Source organism: Trachemys scripta, chromosome 15 (genome assembly GCF_013100865.1).
Source record: "Trachemys scripta elegans isolate TJP31775 chromosome 15, CAS_Tse_1.0, whole genome shotgun sequence".
Taxonomy (NCBI): domain Eukaryota; kingdom Metazoa; phylum Chordata; order Testudines; family Emydidae; genus Trachemys; species Trachemys scripta.
Genome location: NC_048312.1, coordinates 23871124 through 23890784, shown reverse-complemented (window position 1 = coordinate 23890784; position 19661 = coordinate 23871124). Strand labels below are relative to the sequence as shown.

At 48.6% G+C, this 19661-nt stretch overlaps 1 protein-coding gene across 1 annotated transcript in view; it reads right to left on the bottom strand.

Moving 5' to 3' along the window:
* Nucleotides 1–2629: 2629 nt before the first annotated feature.
* KSR2 (kinase suppressor of ras 2) overlaps nt 2630–19661 on the bottom strand; it is a 288408-nt gene continuing 271376 nt past the window's right edge. Inside the window, exons 18-20 of the mRNA XM_034791563.1 lie at nt 10833–10964; nt 3527–3656; nt 2630–2767 (exon numbers count right to left, since the gene is read on the bottom strand). Of these exons, the coding sequence (XP_034647454.1) occupies nt 2630–2767; nt 3527–3656; nt 10833–10964 (400 nt within the window). The remainder of the gene's footprint in view (nt 2768–3526; nt 3657–10832; nt 10965–19661) is intronic.

Genomic DNA, 19661 nt, shown 5'->3' with positions numbered 1-19661 from the left:
CAAAATTATTACTACAATGCACAATGCAGCTCTCATTACCCTGTGACACTGCTCTGGAGGAAGCAGCAACACCAAGGAGACAAGCAGCAGCCAACCTCTCCTTAATGAGGGAGCCAGAGAGATACCTCTGACAGAAAACAACTGCGGATCTGAAATCCTCTCCCCCTCTTCATCTCCGTGCAGCTACCAAAAACCGAGGGCAGACTTGCAGTAATTAGGGTAAGCTGCCAGCCAGAAGAAGTTTGCCAGCCGTCATAGCAAGGGCAAAGTGAGTGCAATACCCTAAAGGGCAGCTATTTAAATGACCAAACGCAACAAAGCAACCACGTAACCTACCAACTTCGGGTTCATCAACCTCTGGCCTTCCTTGTAAGATCTCTGGACAATTCCCATCACAAATTGTCAATTAACATCACTCTTGTCAAACCACCTATATTTATGGCGAGCTTTGGACCATCTACTGTAGCCTTCTAAAGGCTGATATTTTATTATCTCTGGGATTGGTGGTGTGCCCTGCCTCCAAACACTAATAAAGATGGGGCAACAGGAACTTCTGTAGCTGAGAACTTTAAACAGGGAGATTCTATGGTGAAGAGTTTCCCAAGCCTTGTTCTCCAATGTGAGCATGAGACATTCTGCAATTTAAGAGCTCTGAGAGAGGCGCACAGTGAATAACCGAGGGCCTCACCAGCTCATTTGGGGCTACAGAGTAGAGCTAGCATGCTAGGCTGGGAGATTAGGTTGCCAGATGCAGGATGAGAAATCAGCATCTCAAGGCTCTTCATTGTCTTCCAGAAAGATGTTTGTCCAAGTAAGATGAGTCCAAATGCAAGAAGGCCTTGGTTACTTTTTGCAGGTGGATTAGCACAACTCTCCCCAACCCATTATACCTGTAGTGTCCTGTCCTGCCATTCTGTTCTACAATTTCCATGACAGAAAATATACTCCAAGGTAAGGAGAAATTTCTCCCCTCCAGCTTGGTATGTTTATGGAACTGTGCATGCTGCTCCCCATGTTGTGAAGTAATTTATTTCCCGGTGTATGCACTAGGTATTGTAGAGGAAAAACAGACAGTGAGAGAAGGACCTTCCCACTGAGGAAACTTAGGGTGAGAAAATGGGAACAATTTAATTGGGGATGTGATTTTCTGCATTCTCCCTGGAGCTATTATAGGGCCAAATCCGGAGTCCCTTACCTGGGATCTACTCAGGTAAAGTGTTCATTGAAGCCAGTGGGAGATCTGACTAAGCACTAAGCCAAAATGATGTGAGGATAGGATTTGGCTGACAGATGCTTGTGTCAGAATGAGAGCTTTCTCCTGGCTCTGCAAACTCTCCCGCTGTTTGATCCTGAAAGGCTGACCCATGCTGTACTCCCACATGCGAATGGCCCCCTGGAGACAACGGGCTACCCACAAATCACCACCTCTCTTGACTTCTCAGTTTCAGAAATGAAAACGTCCTTGACAAGAACATATTGAAACCGTAGCAGTTTCTCTCTGAAGCCATGGCGCAGTGTGAGGCAATCATGGGCCAGACGTTAATGGCCTTTGGAAAGGCCAGGCAAGTCGTCTCCATGCTGGTAAGTATATTTAGAACTGTACTGGAAGCATACGTACTGTGCGTCATGTCTCAGCAACACAAGGATGGGCATTATTTTGCTATAAGACACATTTTAGGAACTCCAGTTTGAGATCCAGTGCTGACTCAGTGACAGCTCCCGCTGGATACTGCTAATGCAGTATCGGGTGATATGTGGGTCGGGGGAGGTGGATGCAGGGAACCTCTCCCTGTCTGATTAACTAACAAAGGCATGCTGATGCTTTGGAAAACTTGTATGTCTCTGATGAATAACTGTGCCTGGAATGTAACAGCTAAACGCTGAACTTTATGTCTAGGGCAAGGGTTCTCCAACTTCTTCCACATTGGGACGCAGTCACCTCCTCCACACCCATTCACCACCATATGGGCCACCTCTCTCTCCCTGCCCCACTCACCACCCCACAGACCTCCCTTCCCCTCATTCACCAGCACATAGATGGCCCCCTGGTCTTCCCACACCCCATTCACCAGTGCTCCTCTGGCCTCTGAACATTCCTTTCCCACTGGCACCTGGGAGTTCCAGTCACCCCAGACCCCAAGTGCAGCCCATTCCCTCTTCCGCTCTATCAAGCCGCAATCCCACTGGAGGCAGCTTAACTGCACCCATAGCAGCAGCTAGTACCAAGAAAAGCCAGCACGATAACAACAACACCTAGTTTTATATAGCGCTTTTCATCAGCATATCTCAAAGCACTTTACAAAGAGAGATAAGGATCCTTATCCCCATTTTACAGATGGTCACCAAGTGACCAGCCAGCTCCCTAAGCATCACTGACACGTTTTCCCTGTATCACCAATGGTCCATGGACCACAGACCAGGGACTGCTGGGTTAGGTAGCAGGGGACTGCTGCCATTACGGATGGGGGTGAAGGACTTCCCTGTTAATCCGGATCCACTCCCCTCCTTCACCCACCCTAATGCCAATGGGCAACATTACTGGCAGACTTGTGTAAGGGGCTGACCCACGGAAGAGCTAGAGCACCAGGCGCAGGGAGGGGAGAATCAGAGGAAATACAGGGCAGGAGCCTTACTCTGCTGACTTCCAAAAGTGCCCAGGGTGCGAAAGGCGACGGTTCCGCTTTGGCAGTTTCTCCAGCATCTCCATGAGCTTGGTGAAGGTGGGTCTCTCCTCTTGTTCATACGCCCAGCAGAAGAGAAGGATGTCCTACAGCACGCACAAGACAGAGAATGAAACAACGGCGTCAGCCCTCTACACACTTTACTGGGACTGCACATACCCAGATAGAGACCGGCCAAGACAATGCCCTGGATCCCAGAACCCGCGTGCTTTGGGGAACTTTGCATCTGCTCCCTATCTCTATCATGGGCTGAAACAAACTCCCCACTGCCTGCAAGGTCCCAAACTTTGAGGAAGATCTTGACGTGAATTCTGTAGCTTGGGCCCCATATTCTTGCAAAGAAGGGTGGGGGGGACAGTGGAGTTCACTCAAAGGAGCATATGCCACCTCCCAGACCCTGGCTGGGTAAATGCAGGAAGGACGGAGCAGCTGTGTTCCCTCCCTGTCTGAAAGGGGAAGGGGATACACCCTGCTTTGCTGCTGGAGCCCTGCAGCTCTCCCCTTTATTCCCCCTACCCACAACCCCTTCCTCCTTCCAGCCAATAAGAGCTGGACGGGGCCCACCAAAAACAGGTCAAGTGGGTCTAGACGTGGCTGCTGTGGAGTGCCATGAGGCGCCCCTTCCCCTCCAGGGACTGCGTGAGCCTCTACCACCCTGGCAGTCTCTTCTGGCTGAGACAGAAGGAAGAGAAGTTAGATCCTGGCACACAACACCACCCGCATTTTCTTTGGCCCACGGGCCACCCCTGCAAAGGTGATTTGGGGAGACGCTAGAGTGGTTCCTGGCTGAGTCACAATGGGGGCACCTCCCCCCACCCACCTCACCACACTGCCGCCTCACGTACCGATATCTCTTTGCCCATGCCGATCTGGCTGAGGTTGGGCTTCATCCCCCTTCCCACTTGCCATATTATTGCCTCTGCCGGTTGCGTCTTGAAAGGCCACTCCCGTGCATGCAGCTCATACCAGATGGTGCTGTTAGGAGACAGTCGCACTGGGCGTTAGAATGACCTAGACACCAAAGATGCAGCAGAGGGTAACTCTGAACATTGGAGCCAGGCCACATCCTCTCCCTGCCCATCAGCACTGATTGAATATGCCCTGCCAGGGGCAGTCCTTCTTCAGCATCCAAGGTAGACCTCTCAGAGAAGGCATGTTCTCACACCACCGCTACCCCCTCCTATGTAGATAGCACCTTGTACCCAGGGATCTCAAAGCATCCCACAAAGGTGGGTATTAATGTCATTTCAGAGATGGGGAAACTGAGGCACAGAAGCTAGTGACTTGACCAAAGTCGCTGGCAAACTCGGAATGAAAACCCAGCTCTCCTGACTGCCAGCGCCAGGTTCCAATACACTGCCTCCCCTTTGCTAGGGATTCTCGGCACAGTCTCACCTTGACCTGCAGGAATTTTACATGTGAATGTAACTCTCATTAACAGTAAAAGGCACCTTTGCCATTCCCCCCCCCTACACTCTTTCTAGCACATATTGGGCCAGATCTTCAACTGGTGTAAAACTGGTGCAGCTGCATTGATTTTGATGGGGCTACATCCATTTACACCAGCTAAGAATCCGGCCCGTCGAGACGAGAATAGGCCTCTTGGATGGGAGGCACAAACAGACTGACTGGTGAGCCTGGTACTTCGAGGGGGAGGCTCCTGCAGTGTTGTAATAGTGGCTGAACCTGCTGCATAGGGAGCAGCTTAATAGCTAATGCAGGGGGTAAATAGGCCTTGCAGCTGCTCCAGCTGCATCTGGAAGCAAGCGCTGTAGAAACAGGAGGTTTTGCTTTTCCATTCTTTCCCCAGTGCTAGATCAAGAGCCCCAGAGGCAGATATGTGGTATGTAGACTGTCCGTAATGTAGGGACTGTCTGGACAGTGATGCAAGCTCCCCCACCCCACCCCACCTGGGATCTTCATTCCTGACCGGGCAGGACCTCCTGGGATGGAGAGGGTCGGTCAGACTCTCCACCCATTCGCTACTTGGCCACTCCAGACAATGAGCCAAGCCCCATGTACTCTGCTGTGAGCTGCACCTGACTTCTGCGTTGCTCTGGTGCAGCCCACTGGACATTCTGCAGGAGTTTCATTTCCAGTCGACAGCTGAGCTGGTCGACGTGGCCATGGATAGCACAGGCAGCACAGTTAATTTTGTACGTCGTTTCATTTGCTGTGCACCGCCCCAGCACGAGGGGGTTTCAATGTGCCACAGGCGGTGTGTCTTGATGGAACTGAACTGTGTTGTCGGGGAAAAGCTGAAGATCTTGGCAGCTGAGCCGGGGCCAGCTGGGTCTTTCGGCACCTGGGAGGTGGTCTGAGATTGTGGAAGAGACCCGTGTTGGTAGCATCAGCTCAGGTGATCATCAGTTTACAGTGTTAACATTTAAAACGGGTCCCTATGGTTTCAGAGTCAACAAGCCACTGAGACGGGGTCGGCTGGGTCAGGAGGACACCTCATTGGCTGATAGTGGGCTCATGATTTATAAGGTTTTCTGCACAACTATGAGGGTTGCAAACGCATTTTATTAAATGCAAGCTTAGGGCTCAAATCCTGACATCTGGACAAAGGTGTTTAAAGCCACTTGTGTGCAGCCCCGTCCCCATGGCCTCCATCCATGGTAGAGGGCAATGTTCTTCCCTGACTCCCCAGCCCCACAACTGTGGAGGGAGAGGAGTTTTGAGCCACCTCCCTCAGCTTTGCAAGAAACATCAATCTTCTGTTTCAAAAGCGCTCCGAGGCGGACAGCCCTGTCCATGGGCATTGTTCTGCTTCACATTTATAATACTCACCACCAAGACATGACTTGAGGGGGAGAAGAAAAAAAAAAAAAAAAAGATTGTCCATGACAGCAGCAATCGCGGTGCCATGCAAAATAGGTTGAAGGGGAGGAAAGGAATACAGCCTCGCGCGCTTCATCTTTCAGGTATTAATTGAAAACCAGAAATCCATCATGTCAAAGGGGAAATGCACCTTGACAGGGTAATGAGAGACGTCCTGAAAAGCATCAGCCAGCGTGAAAGGAAGATCTAAGTCTCCCTGGACATCAACTCCCCTCCTCCCTTCCCCCCCATGACCCCACTGAGATTTCTTCTCTTGCTCACAATAGAACTGGATCTGAAAACTGGAGCTGGGGGCACAGTTACAAAGTTGTGAAGTATCCAGAAGGCAGACAATTAGGCTGGGCTCCTACCTCACCAGCACAGCTGTCTCCTGCTCCCTAGATGGAACTAGTGGGAGAGGAGGGCATGAAACATCAGCTTCAATCCCCATAGCCAGCCGCCTACACTTCTCACTGCTGCTCTAGGACCAGAGACAGCCTCCAACATCACTTCCAAGAGGAGATGCATTCAACAGCTAGCTCGCCTTCACCCAGCTGTCTGCTCCCTGCTCCCTTTGACAACCAGGCTTATTATCGGGTGTCTGGAGAATGGGACTTTATGAAAAAGTAAATGTTCATGCATTTAAGTGGACTCTTGGGATTAATCGGAAGGTTTCTTGGGGAATTTTTGTCTGTACTGTTAGTATTGCTGGCCTTTGGGCCTCCAAATGGGTTTGTTTTGAAATAATGTGCTTGAGAAAGGAATATTTCACCGGCTGCACACAGAGTGCTTTTGTAAGTAGGGTTCTCTTGTTTCTGCATCTACTGAATTTTCGCTTCATTTCTTTTTTGTTTGTTTTTGTTACGATAAAACTGATTGAGAACCAAAGCCCAGCAGCACCAACAACAAATGCCAGGAGCTCTCTTCACATTCACTATGTTCAAGGCACAAATGTCTAAAAGGGGACTTGGGGATGAGGCAGGTCTAGCTGCAGCTTTTTAGCGTGCCAGTCACCAACCTGGGCACCAGGCCTAAATTCCCTTCTGGCATAAACCGGGGCAGCTCAGAGCCTTTGGCCCCGGGTACATCCACCATGGCTCGGTCCTTTCCTCGCATACTGGACTAGTAACGTTAGGGGCTTCCTCTTTGAAGACAGTGGTGGTAGCCTAGAAGTGCCATTCTCATCAGTGACAGTCATTGGAGCAGAGGGGAGGCAAGATCAGACCCCAAGTTTGGAACTCTTGATGGTTTATAGCTGAAAGGATCCATGGGCTATGAATAATATAAATACAAACCGTTCTAAAGTTGCCTTGAGTGACAAGTCTGCATCTTTACAAAATGGGGGGAGGGGGTAGACAGTTTATAAAATATTTCTTGCTCCAGAACTATGCCTGTCTTGGGGTTCAGGGGAGCAGGTCCAGCTGGCAGTATCCAATAATTTAGAGACAATTTTGTCCACTGGACTGGATACAGCACAATTAGAGGAAGGGGTGCTGTCTGCCGATGGTATTTGTAAGTTGCCCATCACTGTGGTATGTTAAGTGCAATGGTATCTAAGGCCTCAATCTTTAGAAGTGTCCATTAATTTTGGATGCCTGTTTTCAGGTGCTAAATCGGACATGCTAGATCCTGGTTTTCAGAGGGGCTGAGCACTTGCAGCCCCTATCAAGGTCAACAGGAGCTACTGGTGTTCCATGCTGCTGAAAAAATGAGCCCTGGTCATATCAAATTGGGCACCCAACATGTGAACCTCCCACCCAAAAAAAGAAATTAGTGTGCCTAAGTGGCTTATACTCCCAACGGAATGGGAACCTGAAACATTACTGTGGGTATTTGGAGTATTTCTAGTATCAGAGGGGTAGCCGTGTTAGTCTGAATCTGTAAAAAGCAACAGAGGGTCCTGTGGCACCTTTGAGACTAACAGAAGTACTGGGAGCATCTGCATCTGAAGAAGTGAGGTTCTTACCCACGAAAGCTTATGCTCCCAGTACTTCTGTTAGTCTCAAAGGTGCCACAGGACCCTCTGTTGGAGTATTTCTAGTGAGTTCTCATACCTGAACTATTTCTTGTGTTAATCTGCTTGATAAACGTGTATTGTCTGAGATGAAGGGAAAATAAAAAGCTTTGTACATATAAATATAGTCATATGTTCCCTTTCCTAGGTTCAGGCAATGCAGGTTAGATAGGGGGATAAGAGTGTTTTGAAAGGCTGAGTCTAACAGCACCATCTCACTGGCAGCTGTACTCCTTACAGCTCAGCTGAGAGTCATTACTGATGGTCAGCGATTCAATGCAAAGCAGTTTTTAGATCCAAAGATTGCAGCTGTCCATCTCCTGAATGCGAAGAGGATGAGGCTTCCAGAGAGAATTTTCAGAGGGCCCACTCTGAAAACTCATTTTCCAGAGTTTACTTTTCAATTCTAGACCACATCCTGCAGTCGCCTCCGTTATTTTGATGGCTGCAACCAGCTTTAATTAATTTGTTTTTCTAAGCATGATTTTCCCTTGCCCAGATCCGTGTAGGGTTATTCCGTAACTATCAGACCAGACGTATAACATTAATTACTGCAGTGGAGCTGAAGGCATCTCTTAGCTTTTTGACACTTAACATTGCTAAATTGATTGATTCCATTCCTTATTTTTCCTCCTCCTTAATGTAGAACATCTGTGAAGCAAAGTCTTAATCACCTGGACATTCGGTGTTTCTCCATAAAACTTTTTCTATGCCAGAATCTTTTCCTAGGGACTAGAGCCTAGATCCCACTGCAGACACTTTGAATCAGGAAAGGACCTCAGGAGATCATCTAGTCCAACCCCATGCTTAAAGCAAGACCAATCCCCAGACAGATTTTTACCCCAGTTCCCTAAATGGCCCCCTCAAGGATTGAACTCATAACCCTAGGTTTAGCAGGCTAATGCTCAAACCACTGAGCTATCCCTCCCCCATAAGGTCAGCCAACCAGCAAGACCATCCCTGCTTAGAAGAATGAACCAGAGGCACTGAAGTAGCAGAGCTGTGCCTAGACTACCCTGCTCCCTAAGGCTTAGCAGAAAGGGGCCATGCAGGCTTTCCCTATACCCTGGTAATTCTCAGTGCCCCAGGAGCCGGATCTCCTCAGGCCACCCATAACTCCAGAAGAACCAGAACACCAGCCAAATCTGGGGGCAAAACCACAGTGATGTCAGTTGTTATAGTGCCACTGAAATCAATGACCCGTGCTGACGATCTGCCCATTGATGCTTACCAAAAGGAGAAGAACTAGTGCAGTCCTGCAGTGCGCTGGGGAAAGAGACCAAAAGGGGGCAGAAAGGCAATGCTGCCTTATCAAGTCCTATGGCTATTTCCCTTTGCTGCCATTTTTAGTCCCAGCGAGAGGGCATGATTTGGTCCCAAATTCCATCCGGAGAAGAATCTGTGAACCAGAGCCCCAGCCGGTGGAAACTGGCAAATCTCCACTAAAATCAATTCCCAGCAGCTGAGGATCTGGCCGAACAATTCCCAGCAGCTGAGAGGATATTACGAACCAGGAAGAACAAAACCACTGAAAACTTTTCAAAGAAATCGACGGCTGCTTTAAACAGGCATAGAGCTCTCAGATAATAACTTTAAGCCTTAAGCAAATGGGTTTTGCTTAGTTTGATAAGATCCCTTAATTGCTTCTTTTTTTTTTTTAATGCTGAAGTTACACCAGAAACTGGTTTAATTACTGCATTTTTTAATGGAAATATCTCATCAGATAACAGCGTCGCATAAACTAATCACCGTATGCTGCAGTCGGTAAGGTGTCCATCAATACGGCACAAAGGAAAATTAATCCACCGGATAAAACCGATAGTCCGATGTCTGCCTCAAGGAAGATTTTGATCAGGGAAATGGTTGAGCCACTTTTACAAAGGATATTTTCTATTAGATAAATAGTGTGAATGATTAATGGCGCACTAGATGCTCTAACTGGAAGAAAAATTCACCATTTACTCCACTGCCTGTCATTTAACAGCCCCTCCCCTACTGTCCGCAGTTTTCGAGCACAATTCTAATAATGTTTAAGTAGTTCTAGATTATCTAGCATGGAGATCAATGTCCTTAGAGAATTCAGAGTATAGAACTCTTCTAGTTTCTCCTACCCACCGCGTCACATGCAGTCAGCCGGGCTCTCTAAAATGTTTCACCTATGTTCATGTTATGAAGTATTTATAGGGGAGAGATGGGTCTGAACCCAAAACCCGAGAGCTGAAGGTGGATCTAGTTTCCTGGAGTTGGCCCCAGTAACAAAGTGGAAGTCCTGAAGTCAAATGGGATCTTGCCCCAAGCTGGGGGATGGCTTTTGGACTATGGTTTCGATTCAGTCCATTGGAGACAAGGGTCAACTCTGGAATTTGGCTCTTCTAAACGATGCAACACCCCATCATTTAGAAGAAAGGGTTAAGTTGAGGTCTGTCCCCAGTTTAGTCTGGTCAGTGAGATTTCTCCAGCATTCCCTATAGCAGCATTTAGCATGGAGACAATCTCATCCCCCCACGCAACACGGGGAATGGCGCTTAAAGTGGGGAAAGGCCGCAAGGGTCGCAGACCCGGCAGACAAATATTTAAATATTTTTTAAAAATCGAGCTGGGTTGCTGATGGGTGCGCTTTAACCACTCTCTTACTAAATTTGGGGCTCCCAGTTTATGACAGCCCCCACTTTTTTCAAACTAGTTTAAGCATTGGCAGGAAGAAGAGAGAAAGAATCCTTCGGGCTGGCCAAGACCCCAGGATGTGGGGTAGCCAGCTGGCAGATGCTATATGACCTATAGGCTGCAGCAGTCACTTCCTTTATCTCCTCTGTGCCTTCTTCAACATAGAGATGATGGCCAATGGATCCATACAGTTAATGGATGGAACCAGCCATCCTGGATTGGCCTGGTCCAGCCATTTCCCTGGCCTTTCCACAAACCCCTAACACATATGTACTGGGCTGGTAGGAACTTGACTCTGTAGCACAAAGAATACTGCAGGCTTTGTTGCATTCCACAGGCTTTCTATAGGCAAGAAGGTGCCCCCCAGCAAGGAATCCACACACACACACCCTACTCCCACCTGGAACGGACTCCCTCCTGTTCAGACTGTTCCACAAACCAAAAATCTGCCTGGGAGACCAAGAGAGTTACTTAACTCCTGCTGCAACAACATGGATTCCTTCAGTTCCATTTCACTTCCCTCTCGTCGTTCCCACCTGCTTTGCAGCAGCACCAGAATGCAGCAACACTGTGCTAGCCCATGGGCTCACCCCCAACCACAAACTCCTCCCCACAGCCAAATATTAGCTTGGGCCCACAACTAGACTCACCCAAGTGCAAAAACGTCGGAGGGCTTGGAGAAGGGCAGCTTGTCCTCCTCCGTGTCAGGCGAGAGCTGGCGGATGATTTCCGGGGCCAGGTGGCACAGCCAGCCGTTCTGGATCCGCAGCTTATTCTCCCTCCTGAGGAGACAGGAAGACGATAGCGAGAGCGTCACTGAGCTGCCACTCAACCATACCTCCTACGAGGGTCCCTACCATGAGGTGACAACCTGGGGTAGCAACTGGCTAAGGCTGCACGCCCTCACTGCAACTGTTCAGTCCAGAGGCAAACTGGGTTTACCTCACTGGGTCAATAAAGTGGTTATTCTAGGGTAACACCTGTGTTCTAACTCCTCTAAATAAATCACAAGTAGAAACAAAATGAGTGACCTCACTTTTGTCCCATGTGCATGTTTGGCCATCTCACAAAACAGCTATACAACAGGGCACAGGCAGACTCTGTTCGTGGAAGCCCAGGACTCACACGGGGTGGTAGAAAGGGAGCGATGTAGCTCCATTGGGATTGAGATTAGTCAGGAGCGTCGTGTGAAGAAACCTTGTGTAGCGCCTGCCCTAGAGTCTCGCAATGCTATGAGTTCTTTACACAAGCGACCGTCTCAGAAATCCACTCCAGCAAAAGATAAAACTTTATCCAGTAATAAACTGTATTTGGAATTAGTGCCGCTGGAGTCAATCCAGGTAGGATCAGGTCCTAAAACAGAACAAAGCGGCTAGGGATAAACGGACAAAGGGCTAAATTCTGATCTGGTATGCTGGTGCAATTCTGGAGTCACTCCGCTGACTTCAGCAAAGGGCTTGCAAACGTACACTGCTCTAACAGAGAAGACTTTGCCCGGCAAATGACAGCCTGTGTGAAAGAAAAGACACCCTGGAATTTCAGGCCGTCATTACAGCAATGCCTGATATATACATAATATAATACTTTACAGGAGTGGGTGGGTGAGGTTCTGTGGCCTGTGATGTGCAGGAGGTCAGACTAGAGGATCATGATAGGCCCTTCTGGCCTTTAAGTCTAGGAGTCTATGACAGGAAATATGTCAGAGACACACACAAAAGCAATCCTAGCAAGTGGCTTCCTCATTGACTCAAACCATTTTGTACAGAACAATATAAGCAATGCAACTGAACCGCAGAAAAGCCCTTTTCATGCATTTGCTACAGCGCGACAAGACACCATATTACAAAAGGGAAATCGTCAGGAAATCTAAATAGAGCAGAAAGGTCCAGATGGGCGTGTGAACTAGCAACTCAAGGAAAAAATTCATATTATATCTGCAAGTTGGGAGGAGGAGTTTTTGAGGAGAGCTATTCCAGTGTTGTTAGCAACAGAGGGCTAACATTTTCATTATTGAGTAGGGGAGCTAGACAGACAATGGCCATTCATTGAATGGGAGTTGCATGGTAAATCTCGGAGCTGGCTTTGAAAAGCTCACCCTATATTTTTATTACCAATAGCTTTGCGGACATATATATGTGGGTGAGGGTCCATGGATACGCACAGTCATCCAGTAATGCAATGCCAAATTTAATTAGAGGCCACTTTGCCCCTCATTTTCACAAACATTATTCTTGAATAGATTTTTTTAACACTGCGGTGCACAGCCCTTCAGCTGCCTTTCACTGACCCGATGGCTTGAGCTTTGCCCATTCAGCATCTTGGGGAAATAATAAAATCAGTCAATGAATCAATCAATCAATAATAATGATGATGCTTTGTGCTCGGACAGCGCTCTCAGAGCACTGTATAAATAGGTGGGGGAACATTATTATCTCCATTCCATCAGGGTGAAAGACCAGCCTTGTTAGTGCACATTGTGGCCGGTGCTGCAGAAGAGGACCTATAACACTGGTGCAACACAAATAATAAGTAAAGGTAATAACAGTAAAGTAACGTGCCCAAGGTCACCCAGCGGGGCAGTGCTGGGAACAGAACGTGAGTCTCTTAAACGCCTGGCGGCTGTCTCACCCACTGAACCACATCAGTTCACGCAAGGCCTAATTCATGACCACTGAGATTCACTAGGTCTCCAATGTCTCCTCTCCAGCAATAACCTTTATGTCACCGGCTGGCCTGAAAGGACACTTCGTAATCTATGCTGGCACCAGGAGCGAACACTGACCTTGCCTGGCACTTAGAACATTAACATTCATCACTCACGTCCCAGCAAGGGCACAGCCTAGGACCCAGAGCTCAACCTTTTCCTTCCCTAGAGTCCTGTTTATGAAAAACAGATGCCATATTACACTGAGCAATAATCCCTAGGGAAGCCATCACTGACAGCAATTAAACAACTGTTAGTTAATGAAGTGAACTCAGGTCAGCATTAGCAAGCAGCGGGACTTGCACAAAGTACCGATTGCCTGCTCTGTAACTGTCTCAAGGAAGTCAGGTGTGTGGCCTAGGAGCTCGGCAATAGCATGTTGAGTCACCTGGGTCGTCTAAAGTGACATGGCCGGGGGGCGGGTGTCATGAGCTCAGCTCCTTTGTCACTTTGCTGGCCAGTGTTGGGAGCATCAGGCGGGAGTTTGAATAGGTGAGACTCAGAATCTTGGGACAAAGGCGAGATTTATGTCACTGCTCCAAGACCGCCTTCTAATTGCAGAAGGGGAACTGGAGGCAGCCTCAGTGCTTCTTCTAGGAGCTAGGATGCTGTAGTGTCGGCTGGTCGGTCAGATGAAAGGACCTCAGATGCTCCAGCTGGAGTGCCAGGTTGTGGGAGGAGTAGCCAGCCTGGCATAAAGCTAGATTTCCTCTCAGAGCAGAAAATAAAATGCAGAAATAGTAAAGCTGGACTGACATTTTCACCAGTAAATAGTGATTTTCCTCCTTTCCTTCTCGCAGGATGCTAAAGGAAACATTTTCAAAGAAGCCTCCTAAACCATAATCAAATCCCACCTATGGCCCATCTCCATCTGCCTCATGCACACCGTCCAGTCTAAAGCGTCATTTGACCCCTATAATTAACAATGAAAGCAGAAGTGTCCTGCTCCATACACTGATCTCCATCCAAGGCGATGCCCTCTGTGCTTTCTACCACAAGCTGTCACCATATACATGTTTTCGCCTGGATTACTGTTGACTGTAGGACAGTTGGGTAAGGGAATCTGTCTTGCTCGGTGTTTTATAAAGGGAGACCCCACAGAATCAACTCCAAGTGCCTCCTAACTCACCCATGCATCTGCCTTCCACATTTCTGCATTACCCCTGGCCAGCCCCTAATTCTTACATCTCTGCCTGCCCCCCAATCAAGCTGCATGCGCTAGATTTCCACCCCTGAGTCCCAAGGCTACACACAAATCACACACGTCCTCCCCTGCAAGCACCCAGCCAGGGTCATTTGTAATTGGCTCCCCAAACATTAGCCCATCCTCACTCTAATTCCACTTCTCACATCCTGCTTCATTAAAACTAGCTGCCCCAGTAAATGTATTTGCCAATCTCTTTGGTGACATGACTATTAATCCTGAGCCCTCGCCAGCACATTTTTAATCCTGCTCCCCACCTCATCTACCTGTCACTCCCTTTATCTCCTCAAGCTCCTGGCTAATCAATACACATATATTACGATCCTTTAGCAAATGGATGATACCAGCATGCCAGGTAGGTTTCCTCCTCCTTTCACCTGCCAGGCTGGAGCTCAGGAGGTATCAGTCACACGGGCACTGCTCTCCACTTGAACCTGCTCCCCAAGCCACACTGGAGCTGCTCAACAAAGCTGTCTCCTCAGCCAAGCCGTTTCCATAAGGGGACGTATTCTCCCCCTCAGCATGACACCTGGCCCAGCCAGTCAGCAGCCCAGATACAAGGCCCTTCAGTTTTGGTTTTCACTGATTTTTTCCAAAAAAATTCTTGGGTTATAAAAAAAAGCCATTATTCATGTTTTTACCGATTTTCACCCTAAATTTTGGGAGTGTCGACTCCCTGGACCCAGCTCCCTGTTCTGGAAGGAGATCTGGCGGCTCATGAACTGCCATCTCTCCTTCTGGAGAGGGGGGCCAGGGCCAGACCCCAGGCGGGTCCCCCTCACAGAGTTTCCACCAGATGGCTCAGCACACCTGTGCAGAGGAGGGGAACTGCTGATCGGTGGCGGCTGCTTCACGGTCAGGGAGCAAGACGTGTGGGAAGCCAGGGCCTAGCAGCTGAGTCTGGACAACTGCTGTAATGACAGGCCCACAGGGAGCAGGCGGCTTCCTCAGCTGCTACACTGAGACCATAACCAATGAGTACAGCAACCGCTGCACCCCAGGAGTACTGGGCCCTGCTTCCCTGCTGGGTGCCTCCCACCTGCTGAACCCCAGGAATACTGGGCAGCCCCTCCCCCACCAAGAACCCCGTAAGTACCAGGCATCCCTCGCCTCCCCACCCATTGCCCCCCCATGAGTACCAGGCACCCCTCACCCACTGAGCTCCTCACCCCACTGCCCCATGAACACCCCTCACCTCTCTGCCCACTGCCCCCCATGAGTACCAGACACCCCTCACCCACTGAGCTCCTCACCCCACTGCCCCATGAACACCCCTCACCTCCCTGCCCACTGCTCCCCATGAGTACCAGACACCCCTCACCCACTGTACCCCTCACCCCATTGCTCCCCATGAGTACCATGCACCCTGGCCTCTGCTCCCCCCTTCTGCACCCCACATTTTGTTGCAACAAACCTCGATGCCAACTCTGCCCACATATCTACACCAGCAACACCATCACAGGACCTAACCAGATCAGCTACAACATCTCCGGCTCATTCACCTGCACGTCCACCAATGTTATATATGCCATCATATGCCAGCAATGCCCCTCTGCTATGTACATTGGCCAAACTGGACAGTCACTACGCAAGAGGATAAATGGACACAAGTCAGATATCAGGAATGGCAATATACAAAAACCTGTAGGAGAACACTTCAACCTCCCTGGCCACACAATAGCAGATGTTAAGGTAGCCATCTTACAGCAAAAAAACTTCAGGACCAGACTCCAAAGAGAAACTGCTGAGATCCAGTTCATTTGCAAATTTGACACCATCAGATCAGGATTAAACAAAGACTGTGAATGGCTTTCCAACTACAGAAGCAGTTTCTCCTCCCTTGGTGTTCACACCTCAACTGCTAGCAGAGCATCTCACCCTCCCTGATTGAACTAACCTCGTTATCTCCACACTGATTTATACCTGCCTCTGGAGATTTCCATTACTTGCATCTGAAGAAGTGAGGTTCTTACCCACGAAAGCTTATGCTCCCAATACTTCTGTTAGTCTTAAAGGTGCCACAGGACCCTCTGTTGCTTTTAACCAAGAGGTAGGTCAATTAGAAACACAACCCTCCCGACACACTGCGAAGGGCCGTAACTAAGAGTTCACAACAGCACAAGCAGCTCACAATGCTTAGTAAATCTCTGCCATCACTCTAGAAACCTGACAGCTCCTCTTCGTCTTGGCTATGGGGAGTGCGCCTTGGCAACCAGGAGCACCAGCAACGCTCAGATGCCTCCATGCTCCAGGAGCTTTCAACTCCCACCAGCAGGCTTTGAGATTCTTTGCTGGCCCTCATGTGCAGCTCTTAATTACAAGTTGCTACCAAGCACCAAGGTCAATTAAAAGGCACCAAGATTCCCCCCGCTACTGAAGTCTGTGCTCACAGCACTTCTCTAATGGTGGGTGAGGGGGAGAGAGACAAGCACCAGTAATAGGGCGTGCACACAGGGCTCTGAAAAGCAAAGCCTTGCAAATACAATGGAGTGGCTTCCTAAATGCGTCCTGCAGCTCAGATTGCAGCAGCTCCCAGGTTTCAGCCATTCCTTTGGTTTTCACCCAGGTGGTCCCCACCTCTGCTCGTCAGTCCAAAAACTCCAAACAAAGCTCAGTTGAATCCAGGAGATTCCCACAGTTTTGACACAGAACCACGAATCAGCGGAGGTCTGCCTGAAAGTACCAATTGGCTCAAACCATCCAGTTCAGCGATACTCTGGGGTGCCAGGATTCCACTTTGGCCCATTATTAGGATGGGATTCAGCTGGGAAGTTCTGGTACAGATCCATCTCCAAACTTCCCCGAGATCCAGGTGCGTTTGAGTCTGGGGTTTCAGGGTTTACGAGCCTTCCACTGAACTGGCCTGGGCTCGGAGATTGTACCGAGAGCCAAAACTGAGTACATTTGATGCAATTTTGGGCCTCCTGACATAAGTTGTTCCTGGCTTTGTAAATAAGCTGTCCCCCTAGACTCAAATGAACATGTGTTATTGACTTAGAGCCTTGCAAAATCTAGTGATTTAAACACAAGGTTTTATTACTTTTACATTAAAAGTGAGAGCAGAAGAGCTCGCCAAATTTTGCAAAATCCACTCCCCTCATTCCTAATCACAGACGAGGTCTACTGTGTGCAGCCAAGTATTTAAAGAAAAATAAAACAAATAAAACTCTCTCGAGCTAAGTCTTTAAGTAAGTCTCTCCAGTGCAGATTTTAATGATCGCATTAAGCCTATTCATCAGACAAGCATATGCACTTTTGCACATACCTAGATTGCAAATGCATTATGCCTCATGCTCCTGTCAACTCAGGGTGAGTTTTCACTGAACAAAGGTGCGTTCTTTCTTCAAGGTAGCTAACAGGTGGTAGCTAATGGGGTAAAATCTTTGTGAAGACCAGGCAGTTTGCTGTTTTCTCACATTTTAGCACATCTAGGTAAACCCTAAGCTCCCCCATAGCCCTTACTTCATCCTGCTGTATCACGTATGAAAACTACAAATTGCCTTGTCTTCACTAGGGTTTTACCTTGCGTCAGTTACCAGGAAGTGAGAAAGAACACACCTTTTTTTCCCTAGTGAAGACAAAACCTCAGTGATTTTCACATGCACTTTGTGCATGGTCTGTGCCAGTGCATCAGGTGTTGTAATTGTTGTTGTCTTGTCCTGCAATCATCAGATCAGGCCATGGAGTTTGAGAATGAATTTGGCAATTTGTCCAGGCTCCTTTGTAAGGGATCAATCCAAGGTGTTCAATCCAAAAAACTTCACTTTCCTTACAATATTGTATTCAAAAGCCTGAGCAGGTATTAGAGCCTGCTCTTGACATGTCTCGCAAAGTAGATATATTTTGGTCCCACCTCTATTGATTTTCATTCCAGCAATGTGACCCATCTGCAATCTCGTAACTGTGGATATTATTTTCCTAGATGTTTTGGTATCAATCAGAAGATCTTTCATCTTTTGACCATTAATTTCTGCTAATATTTCCCTTGAGAGGGCATCAATATCCTCAACCACTGTCTTTCCAATCTGAGTTTTCAATCTTCCAATTTTGGCCAGGTCATCAGCTACCTCACTCCAGTATACACCAACGTGTGATGGAATCCATTGAAAAGTCAATTTATTGTGTCAGCAGACTTGGGTGAGCAGCCTGCAATGGTCTCTGTATGGACAGACCCTTCTTCCTTGGTGGGACCCTTTGTAAGATGAGGGGCTTCATTTGGTTCATTATGACTCTGTAAAAGGGAAATTATACAACAAATACTGATGCCTGCATGTGACGGGCAGTACCTGATTCTTCGAGGCCCCCTGCTGGAGGCCCCACAGAATTATCACACCCCACCCCAGGAAAGGAGCAGTGAAGGTAGGTCTTCCAGGCCTGCCTAGAGAGGCTGCGTGGAAGCAGCCAATCCGAGCCCAGCAGGCTCAGATAAAAGGAGCTGCAGGGCCTGAGCAGGTCAGTTCCTGGCTGGGGCCAGAGGAGCCAGGTTGGATGCTCCTTGCTGGCCACAGGAGCTCAAGCGAGAACCAGAAGATGGATTCTGGTGGCGCTGGCATTCAGCAAGGAGGAAGAGGATCTGAGAACTTCAGCCCTGAGAGAAGGGTGACGAGAAAGGAGCTACGTGGGGAATGGCCCAGGGAACAGCAGCAGTGAATGGGAGGCAGCAGTATGCAGCTGCTGTTTATAGGGTCCCTGAGTTGGAACCAGGAGTAGTGGGTGGGCCCAGGTTCTCCCATTGGCCACTGGCAAAGTGACCTCAGTGCCGAGAAAAGGGACACGTTTCCTTTACAAGCCTGAGCAAAGGGCTGGATTGAAAGGCGTCCAGGAGAGGATGACGAGAGAAGGCCTGCTCAGGAAGGCGAGGCTGAGTCCACCTTGAGCCTGGGATTGGAAGACTTTTGTTTTGTGTTATTTTGGACCTGACTACACCATCTCACTGTGTGACATGGCTGGAGGGCTGAGCCACTGAAGACCTACCAAGAAAGGTCACCAACCTACAAGGGGCACCTGGAGCCGGGGGGGAAAGTGCTCAGGAGGTGAATGCCCCATCACACTGCAACGTTAGAGGTGCAAACCTGCTTGCTGTTGAGAATTCCTAGCGAGTTTTCTCGAACGTGTTGGGAAAGGAATGGAATGTTAGAAGCCACCCCAGAACTGGCGGGCAGAGCAAACTGACCTGCCAATAGAATCCCTAACAAAATTGCAATTAAAAAAAAAAATGCACTAGTAGCATCTGGTCTCTGCTCCTTTCCCAGCTCAAGCAACTGCATTGGGACCACAGCAAACCTCCAAGGCCACCCACAAAGCAGGGCCTGTCTTGTTACTAAAGTTGAGGGCCACTGCAGTGAGTGGAAAAATTCTCTCAGGAAGGCAGAAAAGTCTGCTGCACACGTGTAGGATGAATCCGGCTGAGGCCGTGATGCAAAGTGAAATCAGGTCATCACACCCCTTTCCAGTTTAGAAAACTGCAGGGTCTGATGACTGTAGATCTATGTAATTGGATGTTTTTCATACCTACAAGAATAGAGAATTAATTCAGAACCAACCTATGGGCTGCATGTTAGTGGTGCCTGC